Source organism: Melozone crissalis, unplaced genomic scaffold (genome assembly GCF_028551555.1).
Source record: "Melozone crissalis strain CALT ecotype California unplaced genomic scaffold, PUWL_Pcris_2 ptg000088l_1, whole genome shotgun sequence".
In the NCBI taxonomy this organism is placed as follows: domain Eukaryota; kingdom Metazoa; phylum Chordata; class Aves; order Passeriformes; family Passerellidae; genus Melozone; species Melozone crissalis.
The window spans coordinates 1741246-1763838 of NW_026535865.1; the positions used below are offsets into that span (position 1 = coordinate 1741246).

General features: G+C 55.7%; 1 protein-coding gene across 8 annotated transcripts in view; it reads right to left on the bottom strand.

Annotated features, from left to right (window-relative positions):
• Positions 1 to 7060, bottom strand: part of TCF3 (transcription factor 3) — a 79759-nt gene extending 72699 nt beyond the window's left edge. For all 8 annotated transcript variants that reach the window (XM_054290916.1, XM_054290915.1, XM_054290910.1 and 5 more), the window contains exons 1-2: positions 6991 to 7060; positions 4822 to 4923 (exon numbers count right to left, since the gene is read on the bottom strand). In XM_054290916.1, coding sequence (XP_054146891.1) covers positions 4822 to 4896 — 75 coding nt within the window. In that variant the 5' untranslated portion in view covers positions 4897 to 4923; positions 6991 to 7060. The remainder of the gene's footprint in view (positions 1 to 4821; positions 4924 to 6990) is intronic.
• Positions 7061 to 22593: the final 15533 nt, after the last annotated feature.

The following is a 22593-nucleotide window of genomic DNA, read 5'->3' on the forward strand; positions in this document are numbered from 1 at the left end:
CTGAGCTGGAAGGGACCCTCAGGGATCATTGATCCCAGCCCCTGTCCCTGCACAGCCACCCCAACACCCCCACCCTGAGCAGCCCTGGGAGCTCCTGCAGCTCTGGCAGCCTTGGCACCATTGCCTGGGCAGCCTGGGCAGTGCCCAGCAGCCTCGAGGGGCAGAACCTTGCCCTGAGCTCCATGCCAAGGCCTGGCACAACCTCACGCTGTCAAAGAAGGGTGATGGGGAGCAGAGAACCCCAGGTTACCCCTCCACATCTATCACTTGCCAACCACAGGAGGCGTTTTGGGCTTTTTTCTTGCTCCCAGCCTCTTTTTCCACTGTGGTGTGGGCTGAAGCTGCCCCGAGGAGCCCGGCACAAGTCATACATGAAGTGCCTTCGCTGGCGTGTGTTGCTCAGAGGCAAAGTTCATCCACCCACTGCAAATTTCCTTTCTGCTTTTAAATGCTGCTTTAAAAATAAACTGGGGGCAGGGAGGAGATGAACCGGAGCTGGCACCTACCAGGGGACCCAGGCATTGAGGGACCCATGAGCTGTCAAGAGTTGTAATTGGGTCATTAGTTGGCCTTTGTTAGATTTGAATAATGTAGATTTGAACGGTTATGTAAAATCCCCTATCTTAAGTTGCTGTATTTGGTTTTTCAAGCCCTATCTCCAGCCTCCCTGAGAGCTGACAACAACTTCTTCGGTCCCTCCTAGCTCAATTTCCACCCCTTCCAAAGAATTTACTCTCCCTTAATTTCTCCCTGGGTAAAAGAGGCAAATCCAGAGCATGAGAAGATCCAAATACCTGCACCCTCCTCTGAGGAGGTTATAGCCAAGAGATCCCCACAGTTCACACAGCAAACTCCCAAGAAAGAAAGGGAATTTGCCAGAAACGAGGAACATCAAGCAGCATGTCATTTATTGTGCACATCTAGAAATGCACTTCTTTTCAAATTAAATCAGTGCTCATTCTCTCTCCTCTCCCACCTGATGAACTCCAGGCTGAACCAACCTCACGCCTGAACTCCAAACCAAAAATCTATTTTGCAGCATGGAAAGCATCCAGCTGTTAATTTGGGGAGAAGAGGGAATTTGACTCAAAATACATACAGCAGGACATTTTATACATGTTCACTTAAGACAGACCTTCCTGCCTCCAGTCCCAAATGCCCACTGTGTGTGTGTAGTCAAACTTTAAACTCCACAGCTGCTTCACTCTGAACAGAACTCTGAGTTTTACCATGGAAATGCAGGCACTGGGCCTTGGCTGGAGCAGGGCACGGCCTCAGCATCCTCCAGCAGAGCAGCAGGAGCTGCTCCAGCCCTGCCTGCTGCCAACACTTGGGTTCCCACCCCCGGATGCGGGGCTGGAGCCGCGGTGCGGCGAGAGCAGCAGGTCCTGTGTGACTGCTCAAGCCCCTGCCCACCCTGCAGAGAGCCAGAAACCCCCTGTGCCAGGCAGCTCCCCGCAGCATATGGTTAATACTCTGCTAATAATCATGGCTGTTAGCAGCACCTCGCTCCTGCCAGAGCCCCCGGCTGGCACTGGCACGCACCCGCTCCCAGCTCGGCTGGCACTCGGTGCCACCAACACCCCCAGGGCTGCTCTGCCCCCCTGTCCCCTGCCTGGGCTGTCCCTGCCCTCCAGAGCCCAGCCAGGACACCTGTGTGCCACCTTCCCACTGCACACCAGCGCTGGCACAGCTGAGACACTGCCTGGGATAACCAGTAACCACGAAAAGTCCTACAATGCTGGAATATCCTGAGCTGGAAGAGACCCACAGGGATCCAGCCCCTGTCCCTGCACAGCCACCCCAACAATCCCACCCTGAGCACCCCTGAGAGCCTGGATGTGGCACTGGGTGCCAGGGTTTGGTCGAGGTGTTGGGGCTGGGCTGGACTCTATGATCTTGGAGGTCTCTTCCAACCCAGTGATTCTGGAATTCTGTGATTCTGTGTCCAAACGCTCCTGGAGCTCTGGCAGCCTTGGCACCATTCCCTGGGGAGCCTGGGCAGTGCCCAGCAGCCTTGGAGGGAAGAACCTTTCCCTCATATTCAATTTCTTGTGGTTGAGCATCTCCCAACAGCAGAGGCCAAGGGCAGCTCCCCCATACACAGCCTGGCAAAGCCTGGCAGCCACCAAAGCCCAGCCTAAGCCATAGGCTGAGCTGCCCACTCGGGTCTATAGGCAGGATGTTTTCTCGAAAGCTCCTCTCCAGATCTGGCAGCCCATCAGGGCCTGCTGCCAGGGAGCAGTGGTGAAGGCAAGCTTACAAATTACCTGCACTTTGGGGTAATTAGAAAAGGCAATTTATCTGGGGGTAGAGGCACGTGTGCTGCCATGCACACCCCAAACCATCACTGGGCCTTTCCTCTGACTCCTGCTCACTGGCAGATTCCTTTGATTTTTGCTCTTTTTGGCAAATTACAGTGGCACAGAGCTTTTGGAAAGTGCTTTGGAGTTCAATATCTACCCAACAGATTTATTTATTAAAGAGGGGATGAGTCTCTTCTTTCAGGACTGCAAGTCCAGTTTGCAGCATCTCACACAACCCTGTCATTTACTGACCCCAGGAACTCATGGCAGGCCATGCCACCCCCTTAGGGCCTTAAAATTCCCTCCCTGCACAGCAAAACACATTGCAGGGCTGGACCACAGACTGCTGGGGCTGAACACATTTTTCCTAGAAAAAAGGAATCAAAATACTGATCTGAAGCAAATGCTTCCAGCTGCTCTGAGTATCTCTACTTTTCCCTCCCCTCCACTCTCCTGGAGAGGATTACTGAACCAATGCTCCACTCCTGTTTATTCAAAGAAAAATATAAATACTCTTGAAAGAGCGAGCTTTGTGGTCAAAAATCCTGCATCCCAAGGACACGGAGACAGCAAACCATGGAGCACCTCTTCAACAGACCCATCTACTGTCTAGGAAGCTTTTCCATTTCAGCTCCTCATCCTCGAGGAGAGCTGTTAATATTCCCTTTATGCAAAGAGAGGAGCAGGGTGTGTGGAGATGAGGGTTTGTGAAACAGAGCTGGCTGCAGGCCAGGCTGCGCCGGAGCCCATCGGCCAAGGGATCCTGCAGGGAACATCTCCGAGTCATCTGCTGGCAAATGACATCCACAGGCCCTGGTGCTGTGAGCAGCACCCCCAGCACCCCCACACCAGCCTTGGAGAGCACAGGGTGAGTTCTGGTCCTTCCCAGAATTACACCAGTGGAAGAGCGTTGAATCCAACCCCAAATTTAACCTTTTTGGCGTGGATTCACCTCCAAGGACAGAAATATTTGTGGACAGAGGGACCAGGTCAAGACTCCTCCTGGGAATACAGCTCTAGGCATGCAAATGAGGATGGCTGGTTAAATTGGAAAATAAGGTCTTGGGGGTTTTTTAAAGCTCTAAATGGTGAATGGGATTTGATTTTTTTTCCAAGAAGGAGAAAAAGCGAAGCAGGAGCTGCTGCAGCCCCCATCAGGGAGCAGATTCTGGGTTACTGACCCAAAGTGCAGTTGATGGAAAGCTCCAGGGCTCCTGCCAACCTGCAGGATCTCTGAGAGGGACAAATAACCCCAGAAAACTCTGAACAGATTCCTGGTTTGACAGGGATGCCATCACTGCAGTCCCTGCACCACTTTAAAACATTCTGCCAGAAAAGCCCATGACCAGCAATTTAACAGAAGCAGCCTCCCAGCAGAAGTATGAAACTGGGTGCCCTGGGCCTCTCCTGCAGGAGAATTGCTCTTGGGGGGCTGAGAGACACCCCCCAGAGCCCTGTGAGGACAGGTACAACCCCCAGCTGTAGAGAAAGCTTTATTTCCCAGGGCTGAACCTCAGTGTGCGGATGCAGAGCAGCAGATGAGGCTCAGCACACCCCCAGGTGCCACAGGTGAGCCCAGCTCTGCCACCCCTGTGTGTCCCTTCTCCCCACAGGGCAGGAACATGAGCCCAGCAGGGCTGTGGGCCGGGTGACCCAGGCTGGGGTGACTCTCACGGCCATTCCCCCTCCTGGAGCTGTTGTTTCTATCTCTGCAGCACGTTTGCTTATCTCCACAGCAAGACACAGGCTTGGAGAGCCATGAGGGTGCAGCACACAACAGAGGAACCCAACAGACAGTTATGTGCCTTTGAACAGCAGCTCTGCCCTCCACCATCACCTGCCAAGCAGAGGCAGCAGCGCTGGCAGTGCCACAGCGGGATGTGCCAGGGACTAACCCCGCTCTGCTGTGACTAAAGGGACTTCTCCTCCCCCCGAGCTGTGCACACCCTTCAGGGGGAACTCTTAGGTCCTGTTTCTTTGAAAATAAACAGCTCCTAAATGCAGCTCAAGGTTTCCAGGATACAGAAGAGCAGAGCATGGGGAGCACAAGTGTCCAACTCCTGCAAAAATAACGCGCTGCAGAGCTTGGACACATTTCAAACTGTGACAAAATAACCTGTGGGAGCAAAAGTTTAATAGTCTGGATCTAGGGAGAGGAAAAAAGCTTGATTAATCAGCTACTGAAGTTACATCTCTGCACGGCTGCAGAAACAGTCACCCAGTGAGCATTTAAACAGAGAACACACAACTCTGTTAATTCCCCCAAAATTTCCCATCCAGAGAAGAAACCTCTCTGCCTTCCCTGCGAGGGAACAACACACGTTCGAGGGGAAGAGGGGGAGAGGAGGGGCAGAGGCTTTGCTTTAACTTGAAAATAAACAAGTTGCAGCACATGTGCACGCACACAAACACGGCACATCTGAAAGCCATCATGTCCAATTTACAGGCTCACATTTCCTCCCCGGTGCAGCTCCCAGCCCCGGGGCTGCGCAGCCCCCCGGCCGCGCTCGCTCACCATACTGAAGTCCAGCAGGTCACTGAGCTCTTTGTCTGTCCCAACTGCAGCCATTCTCTGCTGCTGCTGATTCATATTCCCACAGACTCAACAGCGGCAGTCCTGCAGAAAGCGAGGGGGAGGGGAGAGAGAGATTTTAATGACTACAGCAAACTACCCACCCCATTGATGAATATTTTAAAAAGACAGAGCGGAGGGGCAAGAAAAGAAAAACCCCGAGCGTGTCGGCAGCGTCCAACTGCGGGGCCAGAGCACAGTCGGAGTCCTCACACAGCACCCAGCGGCAGGAACAAGCCTGCTATTGACCAGACACACTTGTATGTTAGTTTTTTGCTGCCAATTCCACTCGTTCAGGCCAATTCTGTTCCTGGCGTGTGGCGAATGAAGGGGGGGAAAAGGAGAAAAAAAAATAAAAAAAAGGGGGGGAAAAAAAAGAGTGAACTCATTTATCAAAGGGTTCAGGCAAGTTATCACTCAGGCGCTTGTCTGGCTCAGCTCGCCCCCTCGCCTTCCCCCACACTTGCTCCCCGCAGGAGGCTCTCTTGTCCTTGCCGAGTTTTGTTTAAAAAAAAAAAAAGAAAAAAGAAAAAAAAAAAAAAAAAAAAGTCTGATGTTACAGCTCTTTCCTTCGGGTCGTCGAGCACCTGCAGCTGCTTTTTCAGGGGCTGTGTTTGGGGATGCCCAGCCAGGCCGTGCTCAGTGAGAACTGAACCTCTCCACTCCCAAAAGGGGCTGGAAACAAAAAAAAAAATTTGTTTTCGGAGTGTTTTTTGCAAAAATAAAGCCCTCCAGGCAACCTTGCAAGATAGGTAAATATTATTCTTCCTAATTTTACAGATTATTTTTTTTCAAAAGGGAGATTGATCTTTTTGGCCAGCTTGCTATGATAGAAAAATATTTCTTTGGGAGGGAGGAAGAGAGGCCTGGGATGAGATAAAAGATTCCTTTTTTTTTTTTTGGCCTTTTTTTTAGGAACTCATTCATGGTTACAAAGGGCAGCTGGCCAATAAATTTAACTCATTAATCGTAAGGTTAAAAAAAAAAGAAGAAAAAAAAAGAAAAAAAAAGAAAACTCCACATGATCCAAAGTGTTTGTAGGCTCAGCCACTACATTTCAATGAAGTTTCATAAAAAAAGCCTGAAATCAGCCCAGCGTGTAAAAAGCCTTCGCCACTATAAAAAAAACAGCCCGGGAATTTTCTTCTTTTCTTTTTTTTTTTTTTTTATTTTCATTTTCTTTGAAAAGCCTTTTTCAAAGTGTCATCAGTGCATCTGGTCAGTGTTTTTAAAGCCACTTTCCCAACCTTCTGTCCCGGTGCCTCAAGTGGGGCTGGGGGACACGAGAGAAGCCGTGGAAGGAGCAGGGTACATTTCATCCCAGCCCCCCAAACCCTGCACCCCCGAAGCACCGGGGGACAACGTGAACAAAACCCTGGGCCGCCCCAAAGCCAGGCTGGGAGGGTTATTTTTATTTATTCCACGCACACTTTCTGACCCCACAGCAGCCCGCGGGGCCGGGGCGCCGGGCCAGGACCCCCTCGCAGATGTGTCCGCGCCCCCGGGGTCCCTCCCCGGCCCGGACAAAGGCGCGACTGCCCCGGGACGGCCGCGGGCCGGGGCTCAAGTTGTTGCTGCCCCCGGTGCCGTATGGAGGGGGTCCCGGCCGGCAGCCCCCGCCCAGACCGGGCAGCGCAGGAGGGCGAAGCGGCCCCCACGAGCCTCCCCTCCCTGCCGGGGGGGAAAGCCGAAGCTGCCGCCCCCGCGCTGGGTCCCGCGGCTCCCGAGCCGGGAAGGGGCTCCGGGACCCCCGGCGGGCTGTGCTCGGCTGAAGTTCGCGGCAGGACCGAGCTCCGGGCCCCCCTGCCCGGCGGGGACCGCGCACCCCCTCCCCGCGGCCCGCACGCCCCCCGAGCCCGCCCCGCCGCTGCCGCCCCCCTTTCCCCGGCCCCGGCAAACTTTGCCGAGGGGACAATAGCGCCGAGCCCGTCCCGTCCCGCTCCGCGCCCGCACCCCGAGCGCTCCGAGCCCCGCCGCACCGGCACCCGCAGCTCCGGCACCCCGCGCCCGCTGCGCCGGGACCCCCGCTCCGCGCAGCCCCGGGGCGGCGCGGCCGGCTTGGCGTGGTTATTATTTTATTATTCCTACATTTTGTTTTATTTTGTTTTTTACCTGTTCCAGGCCCGGCGCGCCCGGGGCAGGGGAAGCGCATGAAGGGTGTCGGGGGTCGCGGCGGGGGCGGGGGCGGCCGCGGCGCCCAGGCCCGGGGGCGGCGGCGGCGCCTATTGTTCTCCGCCGCCGGCGGATACAATGTAGCGAAGCGGCGCGATCGCCCCGCACCGGGCGGCGCGTGCGCCCCGGCCCGCCCCGCGGCCCCGCCCCGCGCCGGGCCGGGCCCTAACGCTGCTGCTGCTGGTGCTGCCGCCGCCGGGGCCGCCGCCGCCGCTCCGTCTCCCGCCGCTGTTCCGCCCGCCCGCCCCGCGCTCCCTGCATAGTTCCCCGCGCGGCGGCGGCAGCAGCAGCGACGGTGGCTCCCCCCCGCGCCCGCCTCTGCCGCCTCCCCCCCGCACGCCCTCACGACTCGCGGCCGCACGCCCCGCCCCCGCCGTATCGCTCCGCTGCCCGCACAAACAGCGGGGAGCCATGGGGGTGATGCTGTCACGCACGGGCCTCGCGGAACGGGCACTGGCGTGGCCGCGCCCGGGCAGGTGGAACGGGGCGGCGGCGGCGCGGTGGGGGCACCGCCGTGGCGGGGACTACATTTCCTAGCGGAGGGGGACGGGCGGCTGGTCGAGCAGCGCCGGTGACGACACCGGAGCTCCGCGAGATGGACTGATAAGGCAGCGGGGCCCCAGCCAATGGAAATGCACTGTTGCTGTGATTGGCAGGTGTTGCGGCCAACCGGGGTGCGGGCTGTGGCGGTCCCCGCTCACCGAGCGGGGGGCGGGGCGGGGCCGGGGGAGGCCGCCGGTTGCCGTGGCCGCCCACAGCTCGGCTCCCCTCGCGCCGCCGGCGGGGCCCCCGGCGGGGCAGGGCGCGCAGGGCCGGGGTCCCGGGGGTCCCGCCGCGGAGCCCCCGCCCGGCAGCTGCTGCCTCGCAGCCGCCGCCCCCCGGAACCCCCGCCGAGGGGCCGCAGGGGCCCGGCGGGACCTGCGTGGCGGCCGTGGCCCGCCCGCGCCGCGCCCTCGGGGGCCCCGGGGCACCTTCCGCGCCGCTGGGGATGGCGGTGCCCCCGGCAGAGCGCAGGCCCGGGGGTGGTGGAGCCGGGGCAGCACCGCTGTGGGGGCACCGGGGAGCGCCGAGGCCTGGACCGGCCTGCGCGGCTGCGACCCGGGCCCGAGCGGGCCCTGCAGAGCAGCGGGGCTGGGATGGAGAGTCCGTGTGAGACATCCTGGAGCGCGTTGGGTGCGGAGAGGCCTCAAATTTCGTCCCGTTCCACCCCCTGCCATGGCAGGGACACCTTCCTCTATCCCAGGTCACTGTAAGCCCCCTCCAGCCTGGCCTTGGGCACTGCCAGGGATCCAGGGGCAGCCCCAGCTGCTCTGGGCACCCTGTGCCAGGGCCTGCCCACCCTGCCAGGGAACAATTCCTGATTCCCAATATCCCATCCAGCCCTGCCCTGTGGCAGTGGGAGCCGTTCCCTGTGTCCTGTCCCTGCAGGCCTTGTCCCCAGTCCCTCTGCAGCTCTCCTGGAGCCCCTTCAGGCCCCAAAAGGGGCTCTGAGGTGTCCCTGGAGCCTTCTCCTGTCCAGGTGAGCAGGCCCAGCTGTGCCAGCCTGGCTCCAGAGCAGAGGGACTCCAGCCCTGGCAGCATCTCCGTGGCTCCTCTGGCCTGGCTGCAGCAGCCCCACGTCCTCCTGCTGCTGTTGCCCAGGGCTGGGGCAGCTCAGCCCAGCACAGGGGGGGTTTCTGGGGCAGCCTGAGCCTCTCACCCACCAACAGCCCAGGTCCTTCCCTCAGAGCTGCTCCTGATCTGTTCTTTATCCAGTCTGTGCTTTTGCTTGGGATTGCCCTGACCCATGTGCAGAACGTTGCACTTGAGCTTTTTGAACTTCATGATTTGGCACAATCCCTCCTCTCCAGCCCTTGTAGGCCCCTGTGGTTCCCCATCCCTTCTCTCCAGCGTGTGCCCCCACAACACAGCTCTGTGTCACCAAGTGCCCTGGATCCTCCTGTCTGTGTCACCCATAGAACTCCTCACCTCCCCACCCATCTCCCTGCCCACTTTGCTCTTGTAGCCGGTGCTGGCACTTGGGAGCAGCTGGCAGGTGCTTGGGATCAAAGGTGCCAATGGGACCATGGAATGTGTGTCTGTCTGGCCTTTTGGATTGAGGGAGTTGGTATCATTCCCCAGGGTCCTGGGAGCTGCTTTTCCCCCGTTTTCTCCAGTGGGTTTTAGAGGAGCTGGGATTCAGTGTGGGGATGGATGGATGGATGGATGGATGGATGGATGGATGGATGGATGGAGCTTTGCCCAGTTTCAGGAGGTGCAGGAGGCAAAAACATGAAAACATGTGGGCAAGGGTTCACCTCCTCTCCCTGCATCCACCCTGGATCCCAGCACAGGGATCTTGGAGGAGCTGGGCTGTTCTCCCTGGCTAAAGCTGCTCCAGGCTCATCTGTCAGCAGCGCTGGTTTGGGTTTCCCTGTGCCTGACCCCTCTGCAGCCAGATCTGGGGCCAGCTGTCACCTGCAGCTTTGGGCCATTTGGCTTTTATTTTCTTTTTTTTAAAGTGGAAAGAATTGCCCGCATTTAAATGGGGTCACTGACCAAAGTCATCTCCTGTCATCAGGGATGGATCATTGCAGGGTGAGGATGGCCCCTGCCCCAGTTCAGCAAGGATGGGGGTGTGGGCTGGCAGTGAGGTGCTGGCCCAAGGCACATGGAATCATAAAATCATGGAACAGTTGGGGTGGAGAGGACCTTAGACTTCATCTTGGTCCATCCTCATGCCCTGGGCAGGGACATTTTCCACCATCCCAGGCTGCTCCAAACTGATCCAGCCTGGCCTTGGGCACTGCCAGGGATCCAGGGGCAGCCCCAGCTGCTCTGGGAAATCCATTCCAGGGATGGATTCCACAATTCCTGCCCAATCTCCCACCCAGCCCTGCCCTGTGGCAGTGGGAGCCATTCCCTGTGTCCTGTCCCTCCATCCCCTGTCCCTCTGCAGCTCTCCTGAAGGAAGTTGAGCATTGCCTCATTGCTGCTGCTCTGTACAAAGGAGCCATTCACCACCTTCTGCCACATCTCCTCTGGGCCCAGTGGCCCTTGGGACTGGTGTCACCCCCCAGCACCCCCAGCCCTGTCACTCCCCCCACTGTGGGGCCTCCTGCCAACCTCATCCCTCTCCTGCTGCTCCCCCTCCGCCTTCCGCTCCCGGGGATGACAGGGAGAAGATGAAACATTTCCCTAACACAATTATATTCTAATTTTGCATCTGTGGCCATAATTTCCCTGTCAACAATTGTAATTAAACCTTTGAGCTTCGCTCTGCTGCTGCTGGTGGCTCAGCAAAGCTGAGTGATGGAGGGGAGGGGTGGGATGGGATGGGATGGGATGGGATGGGATCCATGGGATGGGATGGGATGGGATGGGATGGGGTCCATGGGATGGGATCCATGGGATGGGATCCATGGGATGGGATGGGATGGGATGGGATGGGGTCCATGGGATGGGATCCATGGGATGGGATCCATGGGATGGGATGGGATGGGATGGGATGGGGTCCATGGGATGGGATCCATGGGATGGGATCCATGGGATGGGATGGGATGGGATGGGATGGGTCGGGTCTCACTGGTTTTCCACAGGCATTCATGGCCAGGACAGTGTGGGATGAAAGCTGTGAGGAGATTTTCCTGCTCTGAGCTGTTTTGGTCACTTGGTCTATGTTGAAAATGGAATTTGTGTTTCATAGAATGGCTGGGCTTGGAGGGGACCTCTCTGGAGATGATCCAGTTTAAGTCGCTGCCAAGGCAGGGTCACCCAGAGCAGGTGACACAGGAACACATCCAGGTGCTTTTGGAGTCTCCCTCTTTTGGGCAGAGGCTCCACAGCCTCTTTGTGCAGCCTGTACCAGGCCTCTGCCACCCTCATGGAAAGAAAGTGTTCCTCATGTTGAGGTGGGACTTCTGGTGGTTTAGTTTATGGCCACTGCTCCTTGTCCTGTTGCTGGGCACCAGAACAGAGTCTGGCACCATCCTCTGACTCCCCGTGGAGATGCTTGTATGGATTGGTGAGATCCCTCTCAGTCTTTGGATTAACCAAGCCCAGCTCCTGTGGCCTCTCCTCATCAGAGAGAAGCTCCAGACCCCAAATCATCTCTGGAGCCTCCCCAGTAGCTCCTTGTCCTTCTTGTCCCAGAACAGGACACAGCAGCCCAGATGTGCCCCCCAAGCAGAGGGGCAGGGTCCCAGTGTCCCCCCAGCCCCAGGACACTCTGCTGGCTCAGGGACAGTTTGCCATCCCCCAGCACCCCCAGGTCCCTCTGCAGAGCTGCTCTCCATGGGTCACCCCCAGCCCGTGCTGGCCCCTGGGGTTGTTCCTCCCCAGGGTCTACAAGGACTCTACACTTGCCCTTGTTGAACCTCCTTAGGCTTCTCTCCACCCAGCTCTGTAGCCTGTAATTAATTAGTCTATAATTATTAATGCCTCCTTCCTGATGGGTGGCAGCATCATGGCGCAAAGTGTGTCCCCAGGCCTGCTGGTGGGGAACCAGGCAGGCTTAAACCTCCTCTGACATTGTGGGGTTTTTCCTTGCAGCTGAGAAGTTCCCCCTTCCAGTTCACAGCATGGCCCCCTCAGTTTCCCATTTCAGGCTATTTTGGTCGGGCAGGAGGAAGCAGAGGGGATGAGGGGATGCACAAGGGGCACCACGGGGATGCTCTGCAGACACGTCCACCCAGAGGTGACACCAGAGGAGCTCTGGTGACATTCCCCACCTGGAGAGGGGCTGGAGGCTCAGGGGCAACTTCAGCATCCCCTGGCACCTTGTGAGGTGGGTAGGGGCATAAACACAGCATGGGCAACACAGAACCACAGAATCGTGGACCTCCTGAGTGGGAAGGGACCCACAGGGATCATCCGACTCTAGCTCCTGGCCCTGCACAGCCCCAAGAACTGTCAAGATTCTCCCAAGAACCTCAAAAACAGCTCAAAGTTCTCAATTTCCATTCCCTGGACCTTTGGGATGGGAGTAGCAGTTTTCACCACCTTCACAATTGGTTGTGCTGATAACACACAGCTGATAAATAAGAAAATAATTCTGGGGTTGTGTCCAGGTGCTGGAGCTGTGGCTGAAATGAAGCAGTTTCACAGCAGCTCTTGCAATGCTCAGAGCTGGCAATGCCGGGGGAGAAAAGTGGAGTGGAGGCTCCAAAGGCAGCACTGTCCAAAGGAGAGCATGGAGAGCTTCCCCCACAGGCAAGGTCACCCTCCACGATGGTTTTCCAGAGCACAGAGCAGCTGTGGCTGCCCCTGGATCCCTGGCAGTGCCCAAGGCCAGGCTGGACAGGGCTTGGAGCACCTGGGACAGTGGGAGGTGTCCCTGCCCTTGTCAAGGGGTGGCACTGGATGGGCTCTGAGGTTCCTCCCAACCCAAACCATCCCATGACTCTCTGATCTCCCCTGGAAGAGGAGCAGTTCCTCTGGCTGGGCTTTTACCTCTGTCCCTGATCTCCATGCCTCAGTTTCCCCTCAGTGTGATGACATCAGGGCCACACTGCTCACATGGAACCCTTGGAGACCATTGTAGGTGCTGTCGGGTGTGAGCCCAGCATCCCTGGGCAGGGCAGCCCTGGACAAGCCCCAGCAGAACCTGCCTGACCCAGAGGGGCTGAATGAGGTGTCCTGGGCCCAGTCCCAGAGCCAAAAACCAGCTGAGGTCACTGAGATCAGCAAGGAGGTGCAGGTGCCACTTGTGTCCTCAGAGCTGCTGGGGCAGAAGGAAAGGCTGAGACCTGAGGATGGATGGATGGATGGATGGATGGATGGGGGATGGATGGATGGGGGATGGATGGATGGAGATGGATGGATGGATGGATGGATGGATGGATGGGGGATGGATGGATGGGGGATGGATGGATGGATGGATGGATGGATGGATGGATGGATGGGGGATGGATGGATGGATGGATGGATGGATGGATGGAGATGGATGGATGATGGATGGTGTAGTAGATAGGGTTAGGTGCTCAGAAAATCTCACGATATCACAGAAAGCAGCAGAATTCCTCTCCCCCTAACTCCTAGTGATAAGGAATCACCCAAAAATGTAGTCCCCCCTAACATTAGTAACTTTCGACTCCTTATTAACCAATTACAGTAAGGTAAGACCCCTGACGTAGAGAAAAAACCTTCCTGAGTATAAAACCCGACAAGACGAGACAATAAAGACCTTTAAACCGTCCACCATGTTAGTGCCTGCGTGTATTCTTAGCCCGAGTGACCCTAGAGAGTTTAAGTCGCCGTGCCGTTTCCTCAGAGCCAAGTTGCCTTGCCTTGCATCAAAAAGCAACAGATGGAGATGGATGGATGGATGGATGGATGGATGGATGGATGGATGAATGGATTGTTCAAAGGCAGCTTTGGGGCAGGTCGTTCTGCCTCTGACCCTCCACCTTGGCCTGTCAGTGTTCCCAGGGCACATTCCAGGGGTTCATGAGGGTCTGGGGAAGGCTCAGTCAGTCCTTGGCCAGGAGGGCTTGGAAATGCTGGCCTGTTCCAGCCTCTGTCGGTGGGAATGGGTGGGGGAGGCTGTGTCCCCAGTAGGAGCTGTGGGACAGCAGCAACTGCCCTCAGAGCCTCCCACCCCTTCTTACAAAACTGGAAATTAATAAAGTACAAGTCAGTGCCAGACAGCAAAATAGGCTTTAGAAAAAAATCATATATATACTGCAGAAAAGTCTCAATTTCCCTGGAATTTCCTTCAAGCTGGGCTGGGTTCCCACCCTGTGATTCCCTGGCCATGGCACTGCCCCCTCCAGGGACCCAGACCCTTTTTCCCTGTGTTAGTGACTGGGGACACTGTGACAGCCCCCCACACCAGGGACCTGGAGCTGGTCCAGAGGAGATGGACGGGCCAGGACTGCCCAGCGAGGCCGGAGGCTGCACTGAGCCCGAGGAGGTCCCCTCAGTGTGGGGACAGCGAGGGGCACGAGCAGGAGCGTGTCCCACCCAGAGCCGAGGTGTGACAGCCCCATCCTGCCCCGGCTCCCTCTCAGGGAGGTGGAACAGAGCGGGGCTGAGGGGCAGTGCCCGCTGCAGTGCCCATCCTGGAATGGCAGTGCCCACTGCAGTGCCCATCCTGGAATGGCACTGTCCCACAGGGGTGCACCCGCTGCAATGCCCATCCTGGAATGGCAGTGCCCACTGCAGTGCCCATCCTGGAATGGCAGTGCCCACTGCAGTGCCCATCCTGGAATGGCACTGCCCTGCCGGGCTGGGCCCACTGCAATGCCCATCCTGGAATGGCAATACCCACTGCAGTGCCCATCCTGGAATGGCACTGTCCCACCGGGCTGTGCCAGCTGCAGTGCCCATCCTGGAATGGCAATACCCGCTGCAGTGCCCATCCTGGAATGGCACTGCCCTACCAGGCTGGGCACTGGCAAGGGGCCGGTGGGAGCCCGGGGCTCCTCGCTGGATCCCCAGGACTTTAAGGAGCAGGTTTGAGTTCATATTTGCATTTAGTCACAGTGTGAGTCAGACATTCCAGCCCTGGCTGCCGAAATGCCTCAGCTCTGACTTCTGATTTCCCACTGCAGCCTTGGGTTGGTTTTTGATTTTCATTATTTTGTTTGGGTTTTTTTTTCCCTCCTCTTTTCTCTTTCCCTTTCCCTTTCTCTTCGTTTTTTTCCCTTTCTCTGACCCTTCTGGCCAGCCCCAGTTCAGAGGCAGGGCACTGGCACAGGGCACAGGTGGATGGGGCACAGGGGTGGGCAGGGGCATCCTGCAAGGGTTTATTCTTCCCTGGAGCAGTGGGAAGATTAAAGCCAAGGGAGAGTTAAACCCTGCCAGGTGGAGGGGGTTGAGCAGTGCTGGGGGACACGGGGGTGGCACTGCAGCCACCAGCACCTTTTGGCCATTGTGGAGACCCCAGGGCAGGGCAAAACGGGGGGCAGGAGTGGAAGGAAATGGAACAAAGTGCCAGGACAAGCCCAGCAGAGCCTCCCCTGTGCTTCGGGGTGCGTGTCAGGCTTGTGCAGGTTTGTTTGTCCTCAGCAAAGCACCAGTTCTTGATTTGTAAAGTTTTTCATTAAAACCGACCTGGAGCTCGGCGGGCTCGGAGCAGGAGCTGCCTCCCCCTTGTGTCCCCCCCTTGCTGTCCCCCTCACCCAGAGGCGGCTCCCACGGGGACATCAAAGTGTCCGGGCCAGACGTGGGGGCTGCGGGACCCCCGCTCCGGGGGTGGGGGCGGGAGCCGTGCCGAGCTCCTGGCCAGAAAGGCGATTTTGTTTTTGGTTTCCTGGATGATGCATTCCACATGGCGTTGCATCACGCACAGCTGTTACATCACTTTAGCCAGGAAATTTAAAACAAGTGGCCTGGGCTGGAAATGGTGGTTTAATTATTATTTATGGATCACAACAACAACAGCGAGAGAGAAGAAAGGCCTCAAAACCCTTTTCGTCTTTTTTTTTTTCCCCCCTTTTTTAAAGCCCGCCCATCTCTCACATTACAGCGACTTTGTTCCCAGCCTCTGATGGGGAGCAGCCCCAGGGGGGCGACTTCTGGGCTTGGCTTGGCTGGTTTGGACACCCTGTCCCCCCGAGGGTGTCCCCTCCTACCTGGCAGCTGGGACACCCTCCTGCCACCCCCGGGGACACTCCTGCACATGAGCCCAGCACGGGCCACAGCAGCTCCCTCAGAGCATCCTTGGCATCCTTGCTGTCCTCCCTGCAGGTGCCATTTGTCACCAGCAGCCCCTGCTGCCAGCTGAGCTGTGACACTCACTGTCCCCCAGGGGATATTGGAGACACAGGACAGATCCAGTTCATCCCTGCCTGCTGGGGCTGCCCCACAGGGCACCTGAGGGACGCTGGTGACAGGGATGGTGACACCCATAAGGACATTGATCACAGGGATGGTGACATCCATTAGGACATTGGTGACAGGGATGGTCCCTCTCTCCAACCTCTTTCACTCCTTTCCTTCCAGCTGTGGGGACAGAAGTGATGCTGAGAGCATTGCCATCCTCATTGTCCTCCCTGCCAGGAGGCATCAGGGACCCTCTTCTTCCTCTGTCCCTTTGGGCACAGCACAGAGCAGGGACACCGGTGGCTCTGCTCCCCCACTGCCACCACCTGGGAGTCGCTGTCACCGGGCAGGGCACCCCTGTCCATGGGGCTCTGCTCCTGGCACTGTGACTGATGGCTGCACATGGGCCATGTGTGTCCCCAGGGCCCTGGTGTGACCTGCCCAGGGGGTTTGCACAGCCCCCAGCCCCACTTACATCTTAGGAAACCAAGGCAAGGGCAGTGGGGGGACACTGAGCATCCACAGGCACCTGCAGGCAGGGCCACGTCCCCTTCCATGGGATGGAGGGGACTCAGTGAGGGGACAGGCCCGGAATTGGGACCCAGCCCCCAAACCGGGCAGAGCTGGGATGGAAACTCCTCCGGCGCACGTCAGAGAGCCCGGGGGCAGCTCTTGGAAAGTTCTGGGGGAATTCTGAGAGCAAGCCCCGTGCTTTGTGCCAGTGTTGAAGAATGCAGCAGTGCTTGCAGTGCTCCTTTGCTGAGCTGCTGCTGTCACCAGACCGCCCCAGCCACCTCCCACAGCCACCACGGGGCTGCTCACCCTCCTCATACCCACCACGATCACCTAAATCCCTTCATAAGCTGATGGGAGCTCTGCAGAACCCACCCCAGCCCTGGGCACACCCACAGGGCTCGAGGAAAGTGATCCCCAAATTGCCACGTTCAGATGATCTGGTTGTACAGAAATCCCACCCTGGGTGACTGTGGGAATTGGATTTTTAGAGAAATTTTAAAGTTTGATTTTTAAAATTTTTAAAAAATTTTATTTCTCTACAAACCCATCTCCTCCAGGTGGGGGCCAGGTCCTTCTGCTCTATTTTCCCTGAGCAGTGGGGAAAATATCATCCCACAGGCACAGCAGAACCTGGGGATCCTTGTTAGAACTTGGGGATCCTTGGGGAACTGCTTTGGGAGCTCGATCCTGCCCGGGGGGCTTGGAAAACGCCTTTAAAATCTACAAAAAATGATCTGGGCTGCTGAGAGCACCCTGGCAATGCGTGGAGGAGGAGGAAACGCGGCATCCCCGGCCCCAGGTGGGGTCCCCCGGCGGCTGCAGCCCAAGATAGAATCCGCCCACGGGCAGGAAACCCTCGGTTCGCGTTCTCGGGGCGGGGAAATCTCCTGTGAATGGAAAGGAAAGGCGCCCTCGCCCCCAGAAACCATCGCAGCGCCGCCCCCGAGGCCGGGGGATCTCCCCGAGGCTGGGGCTGTGCTCTCCCAGCAGGGCATGGCTGGGGTGAGTGGGGTGGCAGAAACCCAGAGAGGGCTGGGAGAGCCTGGGCTGGGCACAGGAACAGACAGGAGGCTCTGGAAAAGGGGATGGGGACAGGGGGAAGGAGAGTGAGGGATGGAGAGAGAAGGAAAGTGAGGGATGGAGCGAAGGAGATGGCTGTGATAGGAGTTGGACATGGAGCAGGGGACAGGGACAGGAGCCTTGCCCACAGAGGCTGTCCAGGATGCCAGATGGGGCACCCAGCACCGTCACAGGTGAAACCAGCAGGGGCTGAGGCAGCTGTCACACCTGAGGGTAAATATTGCCCAAGGAAGGGGACAGCACCCAGGAGTGCCCAGGACAAGTCCCACAGCAGGGATGGGTTGTCCCACAGTGAGGAAGGCACAGCAGAGTTTTTGCCTGGCTGAGCTGGAGTTTTGGATGTCACTGGGATGTGAATGTGCCATTCTTGGGGGAATTTTCCTGTTTTTTTTTTTGAGCTAAAACAGCTCAGTGAATCCATCATTCCTGTGGGAGAGGGTCAGGAGGTTTCAGCCTGCAAAGGTGCTCTGAAGTGGAGCTGATCCAAGCCCTGGGGCATCAGGTCCATGGTGGCCTTTGTGCCTTTGTTCAGGGGCAAGGAGGGGACGCCGTGGTGCCTCTTTGGGACCCAGTGGGGTATTTCCCCTCCCTCCCCAGATTTCTTCACTCGGTGGGTTTTGTGATCTGATGTCAGGTTTCAGCTTCGTGTGAGGAGTAATAGAAACCACACAGTGAGGTGAGTCCCTGCTCCAGGCTCTGCCCCCAGTGCGTGGCAGGGGCTCAGCAGATCCAGTGACAGCCCTGCTGCAGCAGGAGAGGGCTCAGCCAGGAAAGGGGAGCCCCATGTTCCACCTCAGCCCCATTTCCCATCCCAGCCCCATTTCCCAATCCCAGCCCCATTCCCCATCTCAGCCCCATTTCCAATCTCAGCCCCACATTCCATCTCAGCCCCATGTTCCATCTCATCCCCATGTTCCATCTCAGCCCCATTTCCCATCCCAGCCCCATTTCCCATCTCAGCCCCATGTTCCCTCTAAGCCCCATTTCCCATCCCAGCCCCATTTCCCATCCCAGCCCCATTTTCCATCCCAGCCCCATTTCCCATCCTCCTTTCTCAGGGTCTCATCCCAGGGGTGTTGTGGGCACCACCTGCCCTGTCTGCCTTCCCTCTGCTGGATCCAGCCCTGCTGGCTTTAGGAACATCCTCTGGCTCTGTCCTGTCCCACACTGCACCATGTCATTACTTGTCCCACTGTGACTCTGGCATGGGTGGAATCCTGGAATATCCTGGGTTAGAAGGAAGCCACAGGGATCGGGCACAGCCACCCCAACAATTCCACCCTGAGAGCGCTGTCCAGGGATGCTTCTCATTCAGAGCACTGATGGTGTTTCCATTCAGGGGTTTAGAATTATGGAATCCTGGAATATCCTGAGCTGGAAGGGACTCTCAGGGATGATCAGCCCAGCCCCTGTCCCTGCACAGGCACCCCAACACCCCCACCCTGAGCAGCCCTGGGAGCTCCTGCAGCTCTGGCAGCCTTGGCACCATTCCCTGGGCAGCCTGGGCAGTGCCCAGCAGCCTCGGGGGGGGGGAAGAACCTTCAGTGCTGAAAACTCCCCATGTGTGACCCCTGAGTGATCTAAATTCATGGTTTATCTCCCCAGCAAGGGGCTCAGGGCTGGGTGTGCCTCACTGGGGACACAACCCCACATCCCCCTTCAGGACAGCTCCACATCCATCCCTGTGTCCGGGAAGGGCTGGGCACAGGGTGCTGTGGCCGTGCCAGCCCCTGCCCCTGCTCAGCCCGGCTGCAGCTGTGGCACTCACTGTCCCCCAGGGGATGTCTGAGCTCGGCTCTCACTTCCCCAGGCTGAGATGGTGCTGGGGAACCGAGCCCAGCACAACTGGGAAGCCAAGGGAGGGTCAAACCCTGCCAGGGAGCCCCCAAATCTCTCCAGCAGTGCTGGGGGACACGGGGGTGGCACTGCAGCCACCAGCACCTTTTGGCCAGTGTGGAGGTCCCAGGGCAGGGCAGAACTGGGGAGGAGGAATGGAAGGAAATGGAGCAAAGTGCCAGGACAAGCCCAGCAGAGCCTCCCCTGTGCTTCGGGGTGCGTGTCAGGCTTGTGCAGGTTTGTTTGTCCTCAGCAAAGCACCAGTCCTGGATTTGTAAAGTTTTTCGTTAAAACTGACCTGGAGCTCGGCAGGCTCGGAGCAGGAGCTGCCTCCAGAGCCGGGAGCTCGGGGCACTGCGGGGACAGAGCAGCGGGAGCGCCTGGCAAGGCTGGGCAGGGGTGCCAGGGGAGCCCCCCGAGCTGTGCCCTGTGCCCCGAGGGGCTGAGGGTGCCAAGGGGAACCTCCTCGAGTGCCTTGTCCCCCCAGGCAGCGGCTAGGGGTGCCAAGGGGAGCAGGACAGCCCCCCCGAGCTGTGCCCTGTCCCCTAACAGGGGCTCCTCTGTCCCCCCCGAGCTGTGCCCTGTGCCCAGAGGGGCTGAGGGTGCCAAGGGGAACAGGGCAACCCCCGAGTTCCTGTGCCCTGTCCCCAGCAGGGGCTGGAGCTCCTCTGCCCCCCCAAGCTGTGCCCTGTGCCCAGAGGGGCTGGGGCTGTGCCAAGGGGAGCAGGGCAGTGCCCCCGAGCTGTGCCCTGTCTTCAGAGGGGTTGGGGGTGCCAAGGGGAGCCCCCCGAGCTGTGCTCTGTCCCCTGATGTGCCCCCCGAGCTGTGCCCTGTCCCCCAAGGAGGGGCTGGGGCTCCTCTGCCCCCCGAGCTGTGCCCTGTGCCCAGAGGGGCTGGGGGTGCCAAGGGGAGCAGGGCAGCCCCCAAACTGTGCCCTGGCCCTGCTGTGTCCCCCCCGAGCTGTGCCCTGTGCCCAGAGGGGCTGTGGCGGTGCCAGGGCGGTGGCACAGGGCAGGGGGCACAGCCTGGCCCTGGGTGCCCGCTCTGTGGGTGAAGCTGTGGGGTGCTGTGGGAAATGGTGAAGGTAAGGAGGTTTTTAGGAAGCTGAGGAAACAAACCTTAAAAACAAACAAACAAACAAAATCACCAAAAAACTAACTGCAACTACAAAATATAAAAATAGAGAAAAAGACAATAATATAACAAACAAAAATTATCATTGAACTCAAAAACTAACTGCAACTACAAAATCTAAAAATACAAAAAATTACAATAATATAACAAACAAAAATTACATATAAACTCGAAAAATATCTGCAACTACAAAATTTAAAAATAGAAAAAATTACAGTAATGTAACAAGCAAAAATTACAATAAACCCCAAAAAATTAACTACAACTACAAAATCTAAAAGTAGAAAAAATTTACAATAATATAACAAACAAAACCATTCAAAAATAACTTATGTTTTAAACTGAAGTAAAGCTTAAAACTACATAAAAAATACTTAAAAAAAATTTTTTTAAACTTAATAATAACATATTAATGTATATATTAATATATTATTAATAAAACACCCCAAAATTATATAAAATAAAAATGTATACTTTTAATCATTAACTAAAACAATAATCTATAAACTTTAACAATACAATATTAACGAAAAAGTTTTCTGAATATAGCAAAAAAAAAATATTAACTACTACTAACTACACATAAATTTTAGCATCTTTCTATTATCTTTACCGTATAATAAAACCGTTATTGTAAACCATAAATAAAACTCAAGAAACATACCCAAACAATCCCATCCCATTCATAAAAAATAAATAACTCCCCCAGCACAGGGTCCTCTCCCTGGCATTTTTTAGGGCACTTCCCCTCCCCTGGACTCAGGGTTTTGCTCAAAGGAGGGCATGGAGGGGACGTGAGATGAAACCCAAAGGGGGTTAAGGGATGCTGAAGGAGGAAGAGGAGGAGGATGAAGAGATGTTGAGCCCTGAGGATGCAAAAGATCCAGCACCAAACCCTGTGCCCCCAGCTGAGCCCAGGATTTGTCATTGGGGGTCAGCTGGTTTTGGATTCAGTTTTTTCCTAAATCTTAGTACAATATATCATTCATAATTCTATTTTTCTAAAATATCTAATATTTTTTATAAAACTATCTTTTAAAAATTATTTATATTTTTCTCTTAACAATATCTATCTTATTCTATAATATTTCTAAATCAATATTTCTTATATTAAAATTTACATATAAATATTATATATTATTTATAACATATATAATACATAATGCATAATATATAATATATTATATATTATATATTAGATTATGTATATTATTCATAATATATATTTTATAAAATATATAAAAGTATTATTTATATTATCTATATTATCTATTATCTAATTATTATTTAATTATTTAATTATATTATATTAAATATTATTTAATTAATATAATATAATGTAATGCAATGTAATATAATATAATATAATATAATATAATATAATATAATATTGTATTAAATTTTAAGCATTTAACAATGCTATTAAATTTAATAATTTTATAATTAAGAAATTAATAACTCTATTTCATTTAATAATTAAGAATTTAATAATTCTGTTAAATTTTAAACATTTCCTACAAATCCATTTCCCACAAGGAGGGGGATGTTCAGGGTTTGGGAGGGTGCTGTGCCCATGGGCTGTGGGGTTCGCAAGGGCTGGGGGCACCCCCTGGCACCCCTGCCCCCCCCAGCACCCCTGGCACCCCTGGCACCCCCTGGCACCCCCTGGCAGCCCTGGCAGAGCGGAGCTGGGCTGGGGGAGGGCAGGAAGCCGATAACGAGATGTGAGATGTGGGGCAGCCCCAGGTGGCAGCTCTCGGCTCGGGGCCTCCCCCCTCCCGCAGCCCCTCCCCACCCCCAGAGCCGCATCCGGGGGGGCTGCGGAGCGTCCTGGGGGGCGGGGGGACAGAGGGGCTTTACCTTCACCGAGCCTGGATGTGCCCTGGTTCCACCTTCACCAACCCTGGATGTGCCCTGGTTCCACCTTCATTTAACCCTGGATGTGCCCTGGTTCCACCTTCACCAACCCTGGATGTGCCCTGGCTCCACCTTCATTTAACCCTGGATGTGCCCTCGTTCCCAACCGGCCTGGGCACCCAACTCATCTCCAACCCAGAGCATTGGCACCCAAGAGTTTCCTCATCTTAATAATATAATAAATTTATTTACTTATTTATTTTATATATATATATAATCTGATAGCCTCCTCTTATACATAATATTTATTCTATTATATTTATTCTATTTTTAAGATATATATATTTATTTAGATATAATCTGATATCCTTCTCT